The 22,624-nt window shown below is 40.9% G+C and overlaps 1 protein-coding gene across 1 annotated transcript in view; it reads right to left on the reverse strand.

Moving 5' to 3' along the window:
- The window catches only part of INO80D (INO80 complex subunit D), a 56,456-nt gene that overhangs the window by 15,702 nt on the left and 18,130 nt on the right, over nt 1-22,624 (reverse strand). Inside the window, exons 5-11 of the mRNA XM_084643112.1 lie at nt 20,832-21,580; nt 17,405-17,513; nt 7,588-7,812; nt 5,370-5,479; nt 2,574-2,707; nt 913-1,130; nt 180-337 (exon numbers count right to left, since the gene is read on the reverse strand). Coding sequence (XP_084499238.1) covers nt 180-337; nt 913-1,130; nt 2,574-2,707; nt 5,370-5,479; nt 7,588-7,812; nt 17,405-17,513; nt 20,832-21,580 — 1,703 coding nt within the window. The remainder of the gene's footprint in view (nt 1-179; nt 338-912; nt 1,131-2,573; nt 2,708-5,369; nt 5,480-7,587; nt 7,813-17,404; nt 17,514-20,831; nt 21,581-22,624) is intronic.

The following is a 22,624-nucleotide window of genomic DNA, read 5'->3' on the forward strand; positions in this document are numbered from 1 at the left end:
CTAAAACATGCTCTTCTTAGAGGTCATGTATAAGCAGTGGGTTGAATGTGCGCTCTTTGTCTAAATAGTTCTCTTCCCTGCAAGAAAGCAGGTGAACCCTCACATGCACAATTTAGACTGTTCACTTCCTCACCTTACTATTTGTATTAACTTTCACATAAATTAAAACAAAAATGTACCTTCAAAGAAATCAAAATCTTGCAAGTCATCAGGCAGCCGTGGTAGGACATCAGAGAAGTCCTCCTGATTCAATTCCAAGTCATGTGGAATGTCTGTGATTTCATTGGCGATGTCATCGGGCAGCTCATCTGTACTCAGCTCCGGTGTGGAGGGGCTCCTGGAGAGACAGTGTTAGTCACACTCTTAAATCCTGATTTCTCACTACTGCAGCATACTTTACGGAGGGTCTGTTTCAATGTCTGCTCTCTCCCTCCTCGTCCCCCTACCCTTTTTATGTTTTAAATCAACAAGTGGAAAGAATGCCTTTTAGACAAGTTTCATTAAAAAACTGTTCAATTTGTTCTACTAATGACACTTATAAGTTGTGCATCAGCAACAAAACATTTTATCCATTTAACCAAACCTTCGTTGAGATCTGAAATTAACATTTTTGAATTTTTCCTTTCAGCAATGACAGAGATACAAGACACTTGAAGATGTTCATTTCAGTTCAAACACCTAACAAATCTGGAAGGTCAAAATATTAAGTGGTGGAGAAAAGAAAAAGGAAAGTTCGCCCTTCCTCATCTATATTTAGCAGACCTAATTAAGCCCATAAAATTGGAGCTGAGGTGTGTCCAGCTTTCATTGATCCATACTCCGTACAGCGCACTGACTCTGCTGCCTTTTCCTATATTTCATTTTTTAATTAAAAAGTTAAAATAAATAGAATGCGGCGTCACTGGCACTGACCGTATGTGGGAGATCTCCACTGGCAGTGAAATGCTGGTGGGCATGCTGAGGTTCCCTTGGGGCACTGCAGGAGGAATAGGTTTCTGGGGCCTTCGTGGTCCCCTCCTTCTCTTCTTCTTGTGTTTTTTGGTAAGTGCAGGTGGCTTCGTTTTTTTCCTGGGTTTCCTCTGCTGCTGGTGCTGAACTTTACGGGAGCTGTCCCCTCTCAAGAAATTATCCTTTTGGAGAAAGAATGAAGGAAGAAAGGACACATTAGGATCCAATGCAACTTTCTTTTCTTGCCATTCCCAAACATTGAGACATAAGGTGAGTGAAGAGAGGATCTTTCTAACCGCCAGCCTGCAAATCCAAGCATGGATATGAAAGCCAAGTTGCTTCCTCTCCTCCTCCTGCATCATCACGGAGAACAACGAGCACGTACGTTACATCCTTAGTTACACCTATGCAACCTCTCTGGAGGCAAATGGGGTTGCACAGGTTTAATCGAGGGCACAATCTGAGATGTTTATTACTGGTAATAATGAGTGAGAAAGAACGAACCCAGCTTAATTCTCCGATCGGGTTTGCAGAGCTGGCAGTCAGAAAAAAATCCCACACTATTTGCATCACCGAGGTACAGCAAATATGGAAGCCCACAGTGTCATTTTTAATGACTGTGTCAGAGTAGAACCACAGTTTAATGCACATAAACTCCAAAGTAAAAGATTTGGAACACCCCAGGTAAGTATTAAAAGAATGAACAATATTGGGGTGACCTGGTGGCAAGGATTTGTGCAGCTAGGTGTAAACCAGAGTTCTAGTCACATTCCCACTGCTGTAAATGGCTGAGAGCACTGAAGAGACATAGTAAGTGCTGTAGGACTGAGAATTGGCAGGGGACGCAGGTGCACAGCTGCAGGGCCTTGTACTCCTGAAGAGCAACCCACTGGCCAATTACAAAATGAGCGCCATTTTACAGGCTCTGAAGCAAGTTGGATTCAGTCTTCCATTTTGATTATGATGGTTGTGACACAGGGCTTTGATGTGCCAAGCAAAGGAAAAAAGGGGGGACAATCTTCAGGCCTCTGATAGGGACACTGAGGATTTACCTGGAGAGAGAGAGAAAAAAAAAATGGATTAAAACTTTAAGGGTCTGTGTTACACCAGTAAAACACAAAGGGAACCTCAGAGTTAAAGGTGACCCAAAAATATTTTTGAAAAAAATGAAATGACAGGGGCTAAGAGGCAGCGGGCACATAAATTATCCTAAAAGTGCTGCTTTTGGGGGAGGTAGGTGAAGATCAGAAAAATCAAGGATATTGTCTCACGTTCCACTGGTTCCCAGTCTGTTGATATGCTCCAGAATACACCATGCTGCAGGGTCATAGCTACTGCGATACCACAGTCATAGGCAACCTTACATATTGCAGCCTGACACTCTCTCACTAGGTTTTACCATACTATGATTTTATGGAAAGGTCAGGTCAATTTCTATTTTTTAGGATATCCCCTTCCCCTGCAAAAAAAATGTATATTTAAAGCTATTTTATACCCTTTGGGATAGAATTCTGGGGAGGGAGTGGGTGTAAAATAGCATAGCAGTTGATAAACCCAGGCCAGAAATACAGAACTCCTGGTGACCCCAATTTGTTGGAACAGTTACAGCTGTGGTTTATACTTACCATTTTTTTGGCATGTTCTTCACACAGAGGTGTCTGGTGTGTAATGTCAAAAACTGGCACCGAGCACTGCTGTCCATCTGCAAACTTGGCTGTGCAACTTGAGAAGAGCTGCTGAGAACGGTTCAATAGGATATCTATGCGTTTCTGGGTCAGGAACAACACACCAGATGGTGATGGAGAAATGCCAGTATGATAAAAATCAAAGCCTTGCATTCTACCAGTCCATCAAGATGTTATTTTTAATGAATATCTTAACTTTGTTATTTAAGTTGAAAGCTAGGTACGGCTCAAACCCAACTTTTCAAGTAAAAAATTGCATTAATGCAGCATTGCTAAGGATTTTATCATTTGTTATGAAGGGTTCATTGATGCAGCTATTTTGCTAATGAGTTCTTAGGGAAAAAAAAGGTATTTGTCTTGGAGACTCAATCAATACTATCAGTTTGGAGCATTGTAGTCAACAGGACTATTTCCTGCTGACTGTCCCTATTAAAACATAAAAAAGAATTTCTTAATTTCATCCTTTAACATAATTTTGGTATTTACCTTTCTTTCTCGAGAACACAAAAAGTTTTAAGATCCTTCCTGCTCCTCTGAAAGCAGATATGTAATCAGACTGAAAAGGTCAATTAAATCTAAACTGAAACTTGTGTTTTCAGACGTTACTGAAAGTCAAATACGTATTTCACAGTGGTTTTTTTCTTTCTTTTTCAAATAACGTTAGCATCTTTCCTTCTGCCCAGAGTAGTTCATAGTCAAACTGCTGCTAGCATCATAAAAGCACAGGGCTGGAAGGGATCTTGAGAAATCATCAAGTCCAGCCCCCTGAGCTGAAGGAGGACCAAATAAACCCTGACAGGTGTTCTTAAAAACCTCCAACGATCGAGATTCCACAACTTCCCTTGGAAGCTTATTCCAGAACTTAACTACCCCGATAGAATAAAAAAATATAATATAGAACAACAAAGGAAAAAGGGAAAACCTAAGATTGGATAAGGCAGGAAACAAGTATCTGAAAATCATGGAAAGACTATTTTCATTGTGGGGGAGAGGAGTGAAGGGGAGAGAAAAGCAAAATCAAAACATTCTCCATTTCTCTGAACTGGACTTGACACATTGCAGAATAATATTTTTGTGGGACTGGGGGAGTGGTTGTATTTGTATATATGTATACATATATAATACACACACACACCCTAGATCCTTTGGGTGCAGAGCTCTTTTGAAAATCTGACCCCATGTATCTAAGCCTTGTAACTGCCCCACATTTAGGCTCTTGTTCACAGAAATCTGTATTTTTAAGATATAAAATTAGAAATCAGCATTGTATTTTGCAGCCATTGCAGGGACAAGTAACATGTCCTGCAGAGCTGCACTACGTCTGTCGGGGCCAAAGTGCACCATCTAATACCCACCCCCATCTGCCTTATTACCTGAACTTTGCAAGGCCACACAAAACTGTCAGCTCCTTTCAGATACAGACAAAGACGCAGCATAGTAAGTTACAAAAGCCAATTAGCTCATCATGCACAAGCCTCAAAGCCCTTTACAATGTATTGGTACCCTCATTTTACAAACAGAGAAGATAAGGCATAGAGAAGCAAAGCAATCTGCTTAAAGCCAAACAGCAGCCCCCTAGGCCTGACTGAGGGCCCTTGGAGACCTGGAAGCTGAACCCAGATCTGCCCAGTGTGCCTTCCACTGGACCATGATGCCCACATTGGATAAGACTGTCAGTGGCCACTGATAGCTTTTGATTTCAACGGACATTAATGTATCTTAAAAATGTATAATAATAAGAGCCTAAATGGACCAGGAATAGTCTGTGATTTCCCCCTCTCAGAGGGGCTGGTTTTAAAAGCTTTTTATGGTAACTCAGTTTTACACCCAGCATTTTAAGAGACTTTGCTTTTGTCCTGTCCATTTAGATCTTTTCTACTCTTTGTGTTCATTCCCACATCCTTATCATTTTGCAGCACTCCTTCAGTTCCAAAGGGGGCTGTGAATTCACACCTATAGTTCTGAGGGGAGGAGGAGAGGGAAGAAAGCTTCGAAAAGATGCAAGTGGGTGTTTCCGGTAAGAAAGAATACTTAAAATAATCATAAAAAAAATCATGATAATAATCAGCCTCTCTAACCTTCAGGTTCAGATATGGAAGCTGGTTTTGACTCTTACTAGGTTCCCCCACACATACACACTTTTTGAGGAGAATGCTACGCCTCCGCAGATCACATTTCTTTAAGGTTTTCCTGAAATCCCACGCATTCACGTACAGGTTCTTCCTCACCCAGAGCTATGTCCTACAGACTTCTCATTCTTCCCCTGCACAGTCTCATTTAGCAATGCAGGCCATTAGAACCTTCACCATTCATGCACTCTAGGCTACCACTTTACTCCACAGTATTCCTAGTTTCTGCAGACACAGCTGAATCCTGTAAGACCATCCAGACATTCTATGGAAAGCTACCACCCTGCACAAGAGCAGTGCAGAGCACACTCTCCCATTGAAGAATGAGATCATCGGTAAAGTTGCTGACAGGCACCACGCTGAGCTCCGGGGGTGTGTAACAGTATAACTTTGACAAATACCAGTACTTTGAACTCTGGGTCTGCTCTGCCTATTGTGAATAGATCACGTCCCACTACCTGTAAGGAGACAGACACAAAGCCAAAACGGTTCTGGAGACATTCGCAAATAAGTATTTCTGATACAGCATTATCTGTCAAGCTAAAGAATGAAACTTTATCAAGGGTGTTTCCTTGCTCAACGAGCATAGAGAGGAGTAAGAGGATACGTTGAAAACAATGCCTGGTGAATGGAAGGGCCTTGTTAGTGCACTGTTCACCCTTCACAGTTCCACTACACGTTGTTGGTTCTGCATCTCTCTGCTTGGCTTGGTTTGTGCTGAAACAAAAAACACATCACAGGATGGAGTTTAAAAAAAAAAACCCACTGCCAGCAGATATCCTGGCATAACTGTAACATTAAACATGACAAAGTGAACCAGGACACTCTGGATACATCTGTGTGGTTTACAGTTCACATTTGTGTAGTTATTTACTCTCTAGAGCTGGATACAGGAAAATGGACACAAGGGGCAAGGGTAACATTGGTGTAACAGCATTACAGAATGAGGCAAGCAAGACTTCCTCACAACTGTTGTTTGTTCATAGCATCTGACACAACCAGGCCCTGAACCTGATCAGAGACTCCAGGCATTCAATGCAAATATTAGATGACAGAACCCAGAGCTGCATTCTCACTGAAATCCACCTCACATGCAGAAGGCTTGCACAAGGCCTATGCAATGCAGAAAGGTCCTATGTAAGACCTCAAAATAGGATTGGCCCTTTGCATGGGGTGAATTTCACCTTGTATGCATATTATTCTCAACGCTGATTGAAAGTTCTTTGCAGACATTCCAGCTACTACCCTTACGGCTTCATCAGCTGTTTTAAGCTAGATCACAAAACTAAGCAAAATAATTTTAGTAAATATTATCATCCCCTAAGGCCAACATGCAATATTTGGAGTCACAAAATCAATTCATTTCCTACACTTCATGAAATTGGAGCAGTGACTATAGAGCTCTATTATTTTGCTAGACTACCCCTGATTTTTCATTCACTTCTAATTACACAACTAATCTATTTGCTACAGATTAGATTTTACTTAGGTTACCAAATAATCTGACCAAGTTGCACTGAATTAGCCTAATAATTCTGGCAAGGTTTATCACGTAGCTTAAGTTGGAAGACATTTATTTGTGTATTTATTTTTAAAAGTTCAATTAGAAACCATTTAATAAAACTGAGGTTCTGAGCTATCCTTACAAAATGGGAGCCTTTTCTTCCAGCCTCAATGTATCCCCCACCAAAAAGCAGAGCCCTTAGTCCTTCATTACCCCTCCAAAGGAGCTTAGAGCACCCCCATGCAGAGTGCTCTGTGTGAGGAGGGTAGAAGCTGCTTTAAGCCTACTCCGGCCACCTGCCCCCGCACCCATAATTCTCTTGAGAGTCCTCCAGAGCCACATGCCTTGGTGAGTGAGGATAGAACCAAGCAGAGGGAAGCTTCTGGTGCCCAAGACATAACACCAGGATTTGCAAAAATATTCTATACAAAGCAACTCCATGAATTACAAGAACTGGAGGGATGTTGACATTAACGAAAAGGAAATCCCACAGAAAATAACCTTCAGAGTTGTTAGAGGATATTTGTTTCACTGTTGAATCTCATTTAATGTTAGATTGAGTCAAATCTAATAAATTATGAGAGTGTCTGATGATATGCTAGAAAGAGGTAAAGGGAACACAGACTTTTTTAAAAAAAAGTCTGAATTGCTGAGGGAATTTGCAGAGAGGAGCGTATGTTTCTGTAAAGCATTTAACTAAAAAAAACCCAAGACACGTGGGTGGGTGATCAGTTACAATGACAGAATCAGTAACAAAAACCAGAAGCTAAAATACTCCGGGTGAAATCCTGACCCTAATGAAGTTAATTAGAACTTTGCCGTTGACTTCACTGGGACCATGATTTTGTCCTAAGGAATTAAAATCGTGGGCGTGTGTTACTGAACAAATGATGGGGGGGGAAGGATAGCTCAGTGGTTTGAGCATTGGCCTGCTAAACCCAGGGTTGTGAGTTCAATCCTTGAGGGGGCCATTTAGGGATCTGGGGCAAAAATTGGGGATTGGTCCTGCTTTGAGCAGGGGGTTGGACTAGATGACCTCCTGAGGTTCCTTCCAACCCTGATAGTCTATGATTCTATGATCCATCTTCTACACTGCACAGCTGAAAAATGCCTAACCTTTTAAGAAATAAACCTTGCTTTAATTTACTGTACTCTACTGATAGGCCTTTTAATGTCAGGCATATTTTGCCTTCCACATACAGGGTCCATGTGGATATTAGGTTGAAAGTTCAACATTTCGACTTAGCCTGCTTGTTTCACTGCTGATTCTCACCCGGCCTTGCCTACTACTGCAGGCAGGTTGGCGTGTATGGGCCCTAACCTGGTCCAAGTGCATGTAGCTCTTCGGAGTTCCTGTATCAGCTGCCCAGCACATTCCGGCTCTCTGCTGGCCGCATGCAGCAAAGCTTTCCGGAGCGTATGCCGGCATTTCTTCTGACGAGATTCTGCCCGCTCCAGGCGGCAGAGGTGCTTATATTTCTGCTGAAAGTAAGTGCAAAGTTGGGTCACCCTGGAACTCCTGCTATCTGCATCATCGTCATCTGACCTGTGAAGAAAACACAAAAACAGATGGTCTTTTTCAAAGAGAAATAAATTTATAACTCTCTCAGAATTATTCAACAAACATCTTTCTTCTAATTCCACACATAGCTAAAGGCTAAAAATAGCCAGGGATATGTTCCCTAAGAGAAACTCAACCAATTCAAACTGTGGGAATCCTTTTAAATTTTAAAAGGTATTTAATCTTCTTGGTATGTCAATATTAGAGATTACATCGATTTATCTTTGAGTTTGAGACATCTAAATGTCTGGAACTTGCTGTTAAAAAGAATATTGTTAACCTTTATTTACTGTAAATGTCTCAGCAAAAGAAGTTACAGCTTGATTTAAGCTGCAATTATGGAAAAGAGAAAACACTCAGTGGAAATTGATAGAAGAAAGGTCATGCCAGAGAAATATGGTTGAATTCTAAGAACACAGTACCAGACAGCTGACCTCTCTTCATGGATGATTTTACTGGGTAAACTTTTTTCTCCCATTTCCCCAAAAAGCTGGCTCCAAGTTCTGCTCTAACCTGCCCTGGGTTTACATCAATGAAATTCCAGTGACTTTAATGAAGTTATTTCAGCTTTACATTGCTACAAATATGATTAGAGTCTGGCCTCTGATATTTACTACCCAAATTGACAGGCACATATGTTGTTAGCAGTGTTACTGTAGTTGTGTTGGTTCCAGAATATTAGAGAGACAAGGGGATGAGGTATTTTCTTTTATTGGACCAACTTCTGTTGGTGAAAGAGACAATCTTTCGAGCTTATGGTCTTATATAGCTCTGGAATGAAATCCTGGCCTCACTGACTGCAGGGGCAAAATTCCCATTGACTTCAGTCGGGCCAGCATTTCACCCCAGTGAATGAGAATAACGCCAAAGTCCATGTAGAGGCACCCACCTGTACCTGAGATGATTTTTTTCCCTTTGTCTTTAGTACATTGGGAAATTTTTTAAGGAGTAAAACTACAAAGCTGATATTAAAGACCATTGATGACTTCCCTGTTATGTGCTGTAATTATGAGATACAGTAAAAATCACACACAAAACACACAGCTATGCATTAGGTATTTAGTTAGAAAGTAGAGTTTACTACAGCGTTAATATACAGGGTAGTGAGAGAGTGATCTGGGTAGGCCTATGCAAGAAACTGAGTAGAAGCATGAATGGGAAGCACGCAATCAGTCAATCCCCATTTACTCAGAAAGGTTTTGCTTCTTTTTTAGTTTCTTTTTCTAAATGGCAAAGGACACACACCATAAAAATACCCAAACCTGCCAAACATGCTCAGTAGAAGTAATAAAAATCATCACTGGGACTTTTTTAAATCTAGGATCTCTCATGGTACCAAGCAGTCAGCTTCACCCTGATAACACTCAGCAAAACAAGGTTTATGACCAAGGAGCACTGGAGTGAATTTACTTCAAATAAGATATTCTCTCTTCAGTCTTCTCTGGAGCAAATAAAACTTGGCAATTTTTGCTAAATTTACCAAACCTAAAGCAAAGGAGTTAAAAACTGAGGTACAAAGTGCAGAGCTTGATCAGCAAGATCAAATACATTGAAATCCAAATCTCTGAACAACAAAGCGTATTGCAAAACTAGTTAAGGACAGCGTAGATGCTGACCATCAACTGCAATATTTATTAAATAAAATAAGATCCAGAAATGTCAGAGTGGTAGGTGCCCCCTTAGAGAAGGGAGTTCAAATTTAAATTTCTTTTATGGAAACACTTGTACCAAACATTCTCAGTTTACATGTAAAAGTTCCTCTCTGTTTGGGAAAGCCTACTTAATACCCATCAGAAAAGCCCGTAAAAACTTCCAGGGAGGACGCACGATCATAACAGAAAAATAAATCCACCTATCTATTTTTATGAGAAAAACTGACCAGGTTATAACTTTCCCTATTAAATGCAATGCATATTATTCCCAAGAAACAGCCATTACAAGAACTTAACCAAATATATCCACTGCTAATTAATAATTGTATTAACTGATAATATTTTCAATTTAACAGTATCCCTTAAAATATTTAGATAATGATTATAACAAAAATAAGAATTCAATGAATGGGTTAAAATATCAATTTGATCTATATACAGAATTGCATGGCTTTTTAATTATTTTCTTTCTTTCTTTCTTTCTATTTTAAACAACAAGCATGGGGGAGGAAGATGGGTGGAAGTGAGTACCTTCTCCTTATATAAGGCAGTCAACACAAAAGTATGTAATACACACATATACTTATAAGCTCCTAATATTTATATTACTTAAAATAATATTATTCGCAACCGACCATTAGCCTTAGAGAAAGGAAACAGTCCACGTTAGAAAGTGAAAGTGGTTTTGGAAACATTTTGCTTTCTGATGTGAGTGGCTTTCTTTCAGAGAACGTCTTTACAATTATAATAAACCTTTGACTCACCTCCCATGCAGCTGAACGTAGAAAGGTCAAAATATGTATAACTCCTTTTGACTGATGAGATGATTCTGAAAATCACAAGTTAAGAGGCACACAGAGGCCCAGAAAGCACTGCAGGAGTGGCTCTTGTACTTGCTGGGAGACAACCAAGTTTTAAATACTACTTAGGACTTTCACTTTCAAGCAAGACTAGCCAAAACATATTTATACATCCCAAGAGACTTTAAAACTGCAGTCACTTCCACCGTTTTTTGTGTCAAAATTCAAAAACACATTTTATTTTCACCCTTCTATGATGAGCTGTTTAACCAAATTACATTTGATTTATTCTCATTAAGCATGTGTAACAGAGTACTATGAACCAGGATTTAAAGTCTGCCATTTCACTTTTACAGTATTGCTGAAACTGCATGGAAGTCTTTCAATGAACAACCAAACATGCCGTCTTTCTTAAATAAGTGAAATTGTGACGGCGTAGACTAGGCCCGGAGGCCCCTGCCATACTCGTCCCAAGAAAGGAGCAGTGGAGAGGTCCTCCAAGTAGGTTAGAGTGGTTGCAAGGGAAGCAGACAATCAGAGAGGTTGCAGGGAGCAGCCAATCAGGGCCTAGGAGGGCCTTATAAAAAGGTGCTGCACCACCAGAGACAGGCAGTTCCTTGCTGGAGCTAGAGGAATGAAGACAGTGTCCCTGGCTGGCCAGAGGGAACTGTAGCACAGAGGACAGCTCAGTGCTAGTAGGGACTAGGGGAGCAAGGAAGCGCTCCTGGCTGGCTGCTGGGCCTGAACACAGAAGAGCCCTGAGCTAGGGTAAGGCGTCAGCGAAGGCTGGGGCTGCAGGGAAGTGGCCCAAGGAACTGAAGGCAGTTTTGCTAAAGAGACACAGTGGTGTGTGGCTGCTATTCTTAGGGTCCCTGGTCTGGGACTTGGAGTAGTGGGTGGGCCCAGGACCCCGCATAGGCTACTGGGGAAGGGCCTACAATTGGACAGTAGTAAACCCATAGAAGAGGACCGAACTGTCAGAAGGCCTAGCTGGAACCATTGCCTCCAGGGAGGAAGCCCTGGGGGTATGGCCCGATACCAGGGCCGAGACTGATTTAAAGACCATGGCCACACCTGACCAGAAGGGGGTGCTCACAGAGATGGGTGCCACGCCATTACAGGCATGTTCAACGGCACGTACAACTCAGAAGCGTTTAACTCTGAAGGAATAAATGTTGACTGTCTACCATGAAAAATGAAAACGGCACTACCCTTTAGAAAGGAAGAGCAAACAGGTGGTGTCCACCAATCCAGTACTGCTAAAGTCAACAAAGGGAGCCTCGGAGAGTCCATAGTGTAAAAAATGTCAGACTGCTGGAAAAGGTATCCAAACTAGTTTAGAGGGAGGTATCTGATTTTAGGAGAGCCAATACTCAGTAATCCAACATACAGAATGTCCTCTGTTTTTAAAGTACTGTGATAAACAGCTTCTCTTCAAGCCAATGAAAAGTTCCTGACTTGAGATTAGAAGTAAAATTGATGCATATGCCATAACCCAGTGGTTCTCAAACTGTGGACCCTTTATTGCTGAGAAACAAGAAATGTGGAGTTGGGAGGAGTCCTTAAGATAGTTCTCTTTCATGAGGCAGCATTCAGAATAAAATGAGCTGGAAAAACTAATAATCTCAGCATTACCACTGTAGAATCTGCAAAAGACGACATAGGCCTAACTGCATTCTCTCCATATGCAGCCATACTTTGCCAACTGAAGCTCTATGATGGTTGCTATTGCAGCTTCTGAGGAGGGTTTTAATGAAGACTCTTATGTGGGGGTAAAATCTGGCAGGGGAGAGAACAGGGCATGCCAAGTAGCATGAAGAAACAGACAGGACAAAGGTGACTTTCTCTACAGGGTTTGCCATTAACTAGCTTAGTGTAGTGACCTCTTGTGAATTATTTGCAAAGGCACCACACTACAATGGAAGGTGAAAATATACAAGTATTTTTTAATTGGAAAAAGTCGTCCTCCTATCGGAAGTAAAAAACAAAGGAACCACCCTTTGTACTGTTGTTCTTTACTACAGAGTAACCAAGAACCCTGCTCTTCCCTCAAGAGGAGATCTGGACTATGGTACAGGCTAGCAAAACACAGCTGTTAAATAAATATATAAATAAAATCACTCCAGTGTAATTCTTTTGAACATTATAGGAAAGAATCTTTAGAATCTTTCCACTCTTCCTTCTGCCACTTCTAGTACCTCTTCTTTTAAAGTGTAGAGGCTGTATTTATTTGGTGGGTTTTATTATATGTTATTGCCATGCAGTATGCCAGAGGGACGGTGTGAGGACGAACACTAATCATCTCATTTGTTTGTTCTGTTTTTTAAATTCCAAGGAAGTACCTTGGTGTCAGAGGCTGGCTGGCCCTTAAATAATTAAATCCCATATAATTATATAAAAATATAATTAAATCCCATTCTGCAGACTCTGCCTTGCCTGTGACCAGACAGTTACCCCGCTGATGGGTATGATGGAGACTTAATTATAATTCCTGATCCCTGCTGTGGTGGGATCAGAGGGAGGACTACTGAAACAGAGCCGTGAACTCAGTCAGGAGACCCAGGAGAGGAGCAAGAGAAGTTCCCTCACTCTGGGAAGGGCCTGATAAAGTCAGGCTGGAGAAGACCCACTGGTGAACAGGACAGGCCCTTGGGGGCCTGAGTCAGGACCTAAAAGGAGCAGGAAGATCCCTAAGGTAAGCTGCCAGAGTCCCTGGGGATGAAAAGCAATGGGGGAAACTTGCTGGAAAGCAGCAGCATAGGAGAAACTCTGCAAGGCCCACACATACAGGTAAAGAGCAGAGAACGTCAATGTAGCCAAAGAGGGTGGGAGAATGATTAATTTGGATTTATTTGGATTCACAGTTGGATTTTTGTTACACCAGAAGGCGGCTTCTCCTAAGAAGTGTCCTGACTGGAAGACCAGGCCATGGAAGATCCAGCAACAGAGAGTGACCACTGCAGGGCTGAGGAAGCCGTCAATAGGGGTTCTAGAGGCAAAGTCCCTTGCAGCATCACATCCTGACACTAGTGGGCACTATGGCAGTGGTTGCAACTGTACATGCTTTGGTAGTTTCAACACTTCTGCAGCGCTGATGGCTGTAGGCTCACTTTTGAAGGCTACTTACTATCTTTCTTGTGAACTGATAGCTATGATGGAGAAAATTTACTTCCCATTGCTTTCAGTGGCAAAAACAGTCTATTCTGACCATTTTAGACAAACTTCAATATATACATTGCCAACTAAGTTGTTCAAATCTGGATTTTATTTTAAATAAGCTTGTTTTTCCTTTACAAGCAGATGAGGGCCAAGGTCAAATCATCCATGGTGTAGCTTCAGGGAGGGCAATGGAGTTGCAAGCAGGGACCACTCTGGTGTTAGTAGTTGTAGATGAAGATAAAGACTGTTCATGTCTCACCTCCCCCAGGAACCAGTGTTCCGATGAAGAATTTTCCCCGGCTGAAACAGGTTTCCCAGCAAGTCAGTTACTCTTGATCTTAACTCTAGTGTTGCTAACTCAGAATTTTATCAGAGAGTCTTGCAATATTTGGTGTTTTTCTTCAAGGCCCTAGACCTGAAGTCCTGTGAATACACCAGAATCTCAATTTTCATTTTAATAATAATAAAGTAAGTGTATGGCCCCCATGTTTTACACACAAGCTTCAGAATGTGACCCTGCAGATTAAAAAAATAGAAGGCAAACAAACTCCAACTGTTTTATTTTCAAAATCTCATGAATTTTAAGCCAATATCATGATTTCTGAATGCTGAGCCATACCATCACTGAAAACTCTAATTGAACATTATAGAGGAAATTTTTCCCTCAAGGAGAAGTATTGAAAACAAGCCAACCCAGTGAATGCAGAATTGCACTCAAAGTTAATCACTTGCTTCTATGGGTACGTCTACACAGGGTTGGAAGGGACCTCAGGAGGTCATCTAGTCCAACCCCCTGCTCAAAGCAGGACCAATCCCCAGCTAAATCATCTCAGCCAGGGCTTTTTGAAGCCTGACCGTAAAAACTCCTAAGGAAGGAGATTCCACCAACTCCCTAGGTAACGCATTCCAGTACTTCACCACCCTCCTAGTGAAATAGTTTTTCCTAATATTCAACCTAAACCTCCCCCACTGTGACTTGAGACCATTGCTTCCTGTCCTGCATCAGCCACCATTGAGAACAGTCTAGATCCATCCTCTTTGGAACCCCCTTTCAGGTAGTTGAAAGCAGCTATCAAATCCCCCCTCATTCTTCTCTTCTGCAGACTAAATAATCCCTCACCTCTCCTCATAAGTCATGTGCTCCAGCCCCCTATTAATTTTTGTTGCCCTCCGCTGGACTCTTTCCAAATCCTTCTTGTAGTGTGGGGCCCAAAACCGGACACAGTACTCCAGATGAGACGTCACCAATGCCGAATAGAGGGGAATGATCACGTCCCTGGATCTGCTGGCAATGCTCCTATTTATACAGCCCAAAATGCTGTTAGCCCTTCTTGGCAACAAGGGCACACTGTTGACTCATTTCCAGCGTCTCGTCTACTGTAACCAATAGGTCCTTTTCTGCAGAACTACTGCCTAGTCACTCAGTCCCTAGTTTGTAGCAGTGTATGGGATTCTTCCATCCTAAGTGCAGGACTCTGCACATGTCCTTGTTGAACCATCAGATTTCTTTGGTTAGCTTGCTATCAATTTGAGTAGCTATTTAAATTAGTAAGGCAGAGTCACTTTAACAAAACAAACTCATCCATGGAAAAGTTTAAATTAATATATACTCAGAAACAGAGAACATAGTGCAGAATGTCAAAGTAGAACAAGGAATAGATGTTTACTTAATAACAATCTTTACTGAAGCTTGACAAATAGAAATACAATTTTGAAAGATTGTAAACAAGAAAATGTGTCAATGTTTATTCATAAACAAAATTAGAAAAGGTGCTGAAGAGTAGAACTCGGCAGATTAAATAGAAAAGTAAGAGTTGCAAGTGCTGTAAAAGAATTGATCAGTTATGGTCAATGAAGAGGGCGTTGTAGGTGAAGTGCACAAAACGTTAAATGAAATAGAAAATGTCAATTAAAGTTCATACTTTTGATCAACATGTGAAAAGAACATGGAGGATTCAGCGAAAGAAAACCAACCAACCAACCCAAAAACAAGCCAAGACTCAGAAGCTAATGCGCAACCCCCTTAAAAGGTGAAAAAGAAAATGAGATGTAAGTAACGTTCCAATCCAATGTCAAGGAGGGGGAAGAGTTCTTTGATTGGACACTTCACCTTTTTTGAAAGTTATATTCAGTTTAAAAGATTAACTGGAAAACTATAGTCAGAATGGAAGTATGTCTATTTGATCCCTCATGTAATGTTCCCTAATAGCCAGGCTGTGAGGAATAATCACCTGAAAAAAAGCTATACCATAGCTATATTTTAAAAATATTTGTAACTTCTATGAAAGCTCGCTGTTTTTCTGCCTAGTGATCCCAAAAGGGCAACCGACTTTCATGCCAGCTAAAAAAAAGTATTTTTTTATTTGGGGAAAAGGAATGTTAAAGGGATGTTTTTGGTCTGCTGATTGTCACCAAAGTTTGGCTTGGTGAGGGCATTCACCATTCTCTCAATTTTGATCGCAGCTTTGCCGTTCACCATGAAGATGCCTTTACAAATTGGTATGGTTTTCTGCAAGCTGGTGTCCTAGCCGTTCAGTTTTGCAGTTTTAAATAACACATTTGCAGGGGCACTGAAGTATTACCACCACATCCATCCATGTCTTTTGGAAGAAGGTGCAATGCTTTTAGACACAAGAAAAATATCTGGTTGTGTACTGAAACTGAATCATAATATAGAAGCTATAACAAAACTTATCAAGGCTGTGATTTCATTTTGTGATTAATATGGCTCAAGCTCCTTTCTTCTAGATTATCTCAATTTAACTACAGTACTCTGACTTTACTCTCTGTGTGCTAAAATGACATTAACAGAGACATATATGACCATATCCTGTTGCGAGACTGCACAGTCATGGATTAAGAATGTTTGCACAACATTTTAAGCCATTCTGCACCAGCAATACGAATGTACTGCCAGTTTATAACCAAAATCTAGAACATGATGTTACTGGTTAGTTGATGGAGGCATAATACCACTTCTCAATTACCAATGAAAAGAACAGTTATACAAACTATCAATCCCATATTCCTCTCTATTGTATCACAAACAAACAAAAATACTACTAAAAGGTAGTAAAAACAGAAAAGATAAGTTCTGATTTTGGCCCCAATACACAAAGTCATCCTTATTCAACAAAGCATTTCAGTGTGTGCTTAAATCCCATTAAGTGGGATTGAAGCACGTGCTTAGGTGCTTTTCTGAATCTAGGCCTTTATCCCTGCCCTGCTTCAGCAGCAGACTGCAAAAATGGCACTCCTCCAGTGGTTCTGTGGGACTGAGTCAGAACTGTAGCTCTTACAAATAAATGAACCGAAACAATCCTCATGGAGAAGGGGTGCGTGTGTGTGTGTGTGAAAACCTTTGCAGAATCTTAGCCCCCGCTAAAATAACTTCCATTCTGTCCTGGGCATCGCCTGAAAATGACATTTGATCTTTTTAGCAGGATTATGGTAAGACCAAACTCAAGACCAAAAGTGAACCCAATGTCTCCAGAAGCAAAAGAACAATTCAGTGACAAAATTATTGATTAGTACAATTTTCAAAAGTCAGAAACAACAAAAGATTTTGAAAAATACTATGCAGGGCTGCTATGATAAGGTTTAAAATTCATGCTCCCATTTTATCTACTAAGCGTTACTCTACTCTCTTGGTACATTAGTTTTTTTTAATTATTCTCTTCTTCCAGATAAGAGATCAGGTTTACGTCCTTATCAAATGTAAAATGGAATTTAGAAGTCTACTCACAGTCTGTTACTGTGATTCCCGATCTCATTTCTGATATCTGGGACACAGCTTCTGGATAGAGCTCAACAACTAACAACATGTTGACCTGCTTCTGCTGTATAATAAAAGGTCTTGATTCAGCAAAGCACTTAAGCCCCACTAACTTTGCTTAAAGTAAAGCCCATGTTTAAGTGCTTTGCTGAATTGGAGGCCAATACAAACAATAAAAGAAGGATACTTACTCATGTCTTTCATATCTGAGAGTTTCCCGGATAGACCATGCAACCTGGTATGGGGAAGTTTGCTCTGAATCCTCCAACTCTTCTCCACTGTCTTCAGACCAGTCCAGCCCTGAATAGGGGAGAATTGGAAACGTGAAGGCTGGATGAAGAGAGACTGTAATCCTCAAATATCTGTGAATAACCTGTGGCAATAACCACTATCAACGGCCTCTGCCTATTCTAGGTCGTACATAGCACAGTAATGAGGATACATTATATTAGATTCATCGTGTAATTTTCTCAATAACCTACGGACAGTTATGACAGCAGCTTCATTACAAATGTACAAACAGCATTTAACAGCATTTTTCAATGACCGGTTTGTTACCCCTTTAATATCTTTATTGGCCTTCTTTGTCCATAAATATATTAAATAAAAACCAAAACTACCATCAGTCTTATGTAAAGACAAATATTTTCTCTGTTGTGCTCAATGTTAGATTTTTTACAAATGATAAAGAGGAAGACCCTACCATGAAGAGCTGACAGTCCAATAATTAATAGTCTATGGTCTAAATAAGTTACATAACCCAGTTTCTTATTTCTGTACATTATAGAGTATAGACCCTCTGTTCCCCCAGCTGAAAAGCATGGAGAATAGCAAAACCATGGGAGAAAGCTACAGGGACAGAGCTACACAGCTACACAGTATGTGTTCCTCTGTTCTTTTCTGTGTAAATCACCTGCCATCTCCACCAGATATCAGTAAGAAAGGGGCTCCTTCCGCTCCAGGGGGAAGAGACAAGAGCTGGGGTCAGTCACTCTTAAGCAGCATGTTCACCTTCCTATACAGCTTAAGTACACATAAGAATACCAGATTAATTAATGATTTTTGGAGCAGGACCACTTCATTCTGTGATTTTTGTGTCCCTCATTACCAAAGAGCCCAGGACAGCGTCCTACATAGCACTGCAGGACTTTGCTGAAAAGGGCGACCAGGAAGGACCATGGAGGAAAGTCCCTCCAGATGTCTGGGCAAGATCAAGCCAGGGTTCCTATAGATTCTCATCTTCTGCATCTTTTCATGGCCCTACCCTATCCTTGCTAATCCCTTAGAGCAGGATGGGAAAACGCAGTCTCCCTTCCAAACCAGCTGGTTTTTTTTGTTCTTCTCTCATGTGTTTTTACATATGGCCCTAAATACAGAGCAGGAGAAGGGGGCAGAGTGTTAAGGGCCATTTAATTTTTTTAAAGCTTATTACTGTATTTTATCCAAGAAGATTTTGGGCCACGTTTCCAAACCAGGTGTCTAGAGGCTGGCACTCTAATCAGTATTCAGGCTCCTTTGTGTTAATTTAGGAGCCTAAATACAGATTTGAGGTAAAAATTTCAAAAGCACCTATGTGATTTAGGACACAGGACTTTGACTTTTGAAAATGTTACCTTTGTGCCTGTTTTTAGACATTCAAGTTTGGCCCAAGTGTAAACACTAAGAAACTTGAAAAATTTCTTACATTTAAATTTATTTTACTTCAAAAATAAACTAGCTAAACTGACGTTCCATAAAGCCACATGCACAATGGATGCAGTGTAATCAATTTTTTGGCACAAATTAAAAAAAAAATCATATATATGGCTGTTAAACCTTTTAACTCCTGAAAAGGGAATGGGGAGCATTGGATCTTTTTTCTACTTTGTTTATACAAACATCAGTTTGCATAGTTTTACTAAAAATTAAGGGTATCTTTTTAAAGATTCTGAAAGTAAGATTCATATCTTGTGCCTGTGAACTCTAGTACTAGGTATTTTCTTAAATAGAAATCCCAGAAGTTTTGCCACCAGGATAAAAAAGTCTCTAAAAATAGTCCATAATGTGAGCTTTCAAGTACATACTTATCTACTCCCACACAGCTAATGTATAATTAAGTTCATTATGTTAATTATCAGTTATAAAATGCTATAATCTTATCTTCATTTTCACATTTATTACAGCATACCATTTCCACAATTTTATATTTATACATCTGATAAAACATTTTCCTAAAACCAGGTACAATAGGAAAAGTTATTTTTATAGGAAGTGTTATTGTAGAATGTGACACGCATCACACATAGAATGCTACTCTTACGCAGGCTCATGACAACAGGTGACTTTCTAACCTATTTGGGAATCTTGACACTTGGGATGTTCCTGGTATCCTCATTCCTCAAATTAACTGCATTATCCAGAGAATCATGAAACAGTTCTTTCAGAACATCCTCCTTCAGAGACATGCTGTAGGATACTCATTAGCTTCCCAACAAACAGCCAAATTGTCCCAAAGGTGCCAAAAGGCAAATCTTAACAGCAAATTAAAAAAGATTAATTGAAATAGCATAAATTACAGATGTTTGTGATGTGTGCCACTAGTTAAATAATTGCCCAGACATACTAGAAGTAATTTTTTTTTTTTTAAAAGACACAAATGGTTTGCTGTTTCTGTTTCTATTGTTTTGCATTTCTGGTTCTTGTTTCTCCTATTTACTGCCCACTTTCTTACCCCTGTAAAACTAAACAATAATCTAAAGCTAAATTAAAAAGCAAAGTAACACTAATGGTGTATATATCTCAACCTCCATTTACAATGGAGGCAACGAGCCAACACCTTATCCATATTCAAGTGCCTCTTAAAATTGCAAAAAGCTCTATTTCCACACGCAGAAGTCCGTAACATAATTTAAATTAAAAACAAACTTAACATATAGGCAGTTAACACAATGATTAAGACTTATTACTGTAGTGTCGGGATAAGACGTTAATAATAGTATATATTAGTAATGGGTAAAATGGACAACTTCTGCACTAAATCGCGGAAAAACCGCACCTCCAGAATCAGCTTCTGAATCCTCATTCTCTAGTGGAATACAATGCTAGACTTTCTTTTACTGAATCAGATCCCATATCTTAGCAGTTTGCACTCAAAATTCCCAATGAAGTCAACTGCTGTTTTGGGTGTGCACAGAATGCACAATCAAAGCCTCAAAGTTGTATCTGCGCTTTCATTCGACAATCTCCTTTTTTCATTAGTTTCATATTTGGGTTTTACAACACAGGCTCTAGGTCTAACATGGTCTATATACTCAGTCTAGGAACAAACAGGACCATTGTTACTGCTTCACCTGAAAATGCTGTGATTTAAAAAAACAAAAACACACACACACACACACACCCCTGAGAGTGAGTTATACCTCAGTTTGGCCTCTCAAAATCATTAACTAGCTTTTTTTTTTTAAAAAAGTTATAAAGAATAAAAAAAAGTTGTAAAACAGACGTGACCTGCCTATACATCTATTGACATATTTCCCCCTTTTAGAAAGGTATAAGTACATGTCCTGATGAATTTAAAGGCATATAATCTCATAGCAACCTGAAAAAACAGTACAGCGATATATGTAATTATCTACCTACCTAAATGTGGAAACAGATCAGTTTCCAGCTGCTGTTTTCGAGTGCACAGTTTCACCAGTCTCTGTAGCCGGCTCATGCAGGATGAGTGTGGAGAGAAGGCTGTGGCTTTCATGAGGACCCGATCAGTCCTTGGTGGGTCCACGACAGGAGCCCTGGTGGGTGGCAGGAGAGGCAGGGGTCTCTTGTTAGACATCTGCCTTGCTTGTGCTATAGTGTGTGTGGTGGGTGCCACTCCCTGCATTGGTAGGCTGGTGTTCTGAGGTTGAGGTGACTTGCAGACGAAGCCCTGCGGTAGCCCTATAGGCTTTAAAGAAGTTGATAAAGGTGGCAGATGGGAGTGCTGCTGCTGCAGTGGCTGCTGCTGCAAAGGTGCAGGAAGGGGGCTAAAGTGCTCTTGGTGAACTTTTAAAATCTCTGTTTCTCTCTGGCGCTGCCGGTTTTGGGCCAACTTGCTCTGCAACTTTTTCCTCACCGTTGCCCCTTTCTTTAAGTCATCATCCTCTTCGTTGAAAGCAAAGGGATCATCTAACTCTGCTTCCAGGTAGTGGAGAGGAAGCCTAGCCCCCGGTGGAGACAGGGACATCCCATCCAGTCCATTGGACATCTTCAAGGCCAGTGTGGGCACTGTCAGACTGAAGGCCATAGCATCCATCTGGTGCCTGACCTTCACTTCCTCTATTGGATCATTCTTTTTCTTCCTCTCCTTTTTAGGTATAAAGCCAAGTACCTGTAGGTGGCTGTTGCAGTACCTTCAAAAGTGAAAACAGTAAGTTCCTTTTTTCTCTTCTTTTAAACAAACACACTTAAGAAAGCAAAAAAGATGAAACCACAGACAGGAAACCCCAACAACAACAACAAAAACCATCTGACCTGCCACTGAAAAAATTAGATTATTAACTCATGTTTGTGTATTAATGAGTTTCTACAATCACATCCCATGTTCCAGGCCCATGATATAAAATAAAAACTTCCACATGAGGGAATTTATCATTTCTGGATTTTTAAAAAAGTCTGAGAGCCAAATACCTATCCTTTCAAAAAAAAAAAAAAAAAATCTATCCCTCATATCCCTAATGGACACATAGCAAGATGAACAAGACAAATGGACTGTATGATACATTAGAATAGAGGTTCTCAAACTGTGGTCCGTGGACCACTAGTGGTCCGCGGACCACTAGTGGTCCGCAAGCTCCATTCAGGTGGTCCGCAGATAGTTCCCTCTAAGGTGCGCGCCTGGGCGGCCGCATACAAGAGAACAAAGAGCCATTCACCTAATTAGTGGAGCCGCGTAGGCATGGCTCCACTAATTAAGTGCCTGGATCCTGGAGAAGATGCACATATAAGGTGAGGTGGTGGCCTTGGGGGGAATAGTGAGTAGGTGGGAGAGGGCAGTGGGGTGAGAAGAGGGGATGGGGGGAATTTGGCACGTGCAGGGCTGCGGTGGCCAGAGAAAGAGGCAACTTTCCACAGCCCCAGGGCTGTGGCTGGAGAGACCCCCCCTCCTTCCCAGCCCCAGCTTGGAGGCTGCCACGGCAGGGGAGAGATCCCCCTCCTTCCCAGCCCCTGCTCAGCAGCTGCTGCGGTGGGGGAGACAGGGAGAGACCCCCCCCCCAGTTCTTCCCAGCTCGGGGACTGCCACAGCGGGGGAGAGAGGGCACATCCATTGCATTAGAAAGATCAGAATACTGATATTAAAATATGAGTTGTGTGCTTTTTATTTTTAGAACAAAAAATCGTTAATTATTGGGTTTTTTAATATAGAGGTTTTATTCAGAGTGCTTTACAATAGTTAG

This window comes from Lepidochelys olivacea, assembly GCF_965140295.1.
Source record: "Lepidochelys olivacea isolate rLepOli2 genome assembly, chromosome: 11".
In the NCBI taxonomy this organism is placed as follows: Eukaryota; Metazoa; Chordata; order Testudines; family Cheloniidae; genus Lepidochelys; species Lepidochelys olivacea.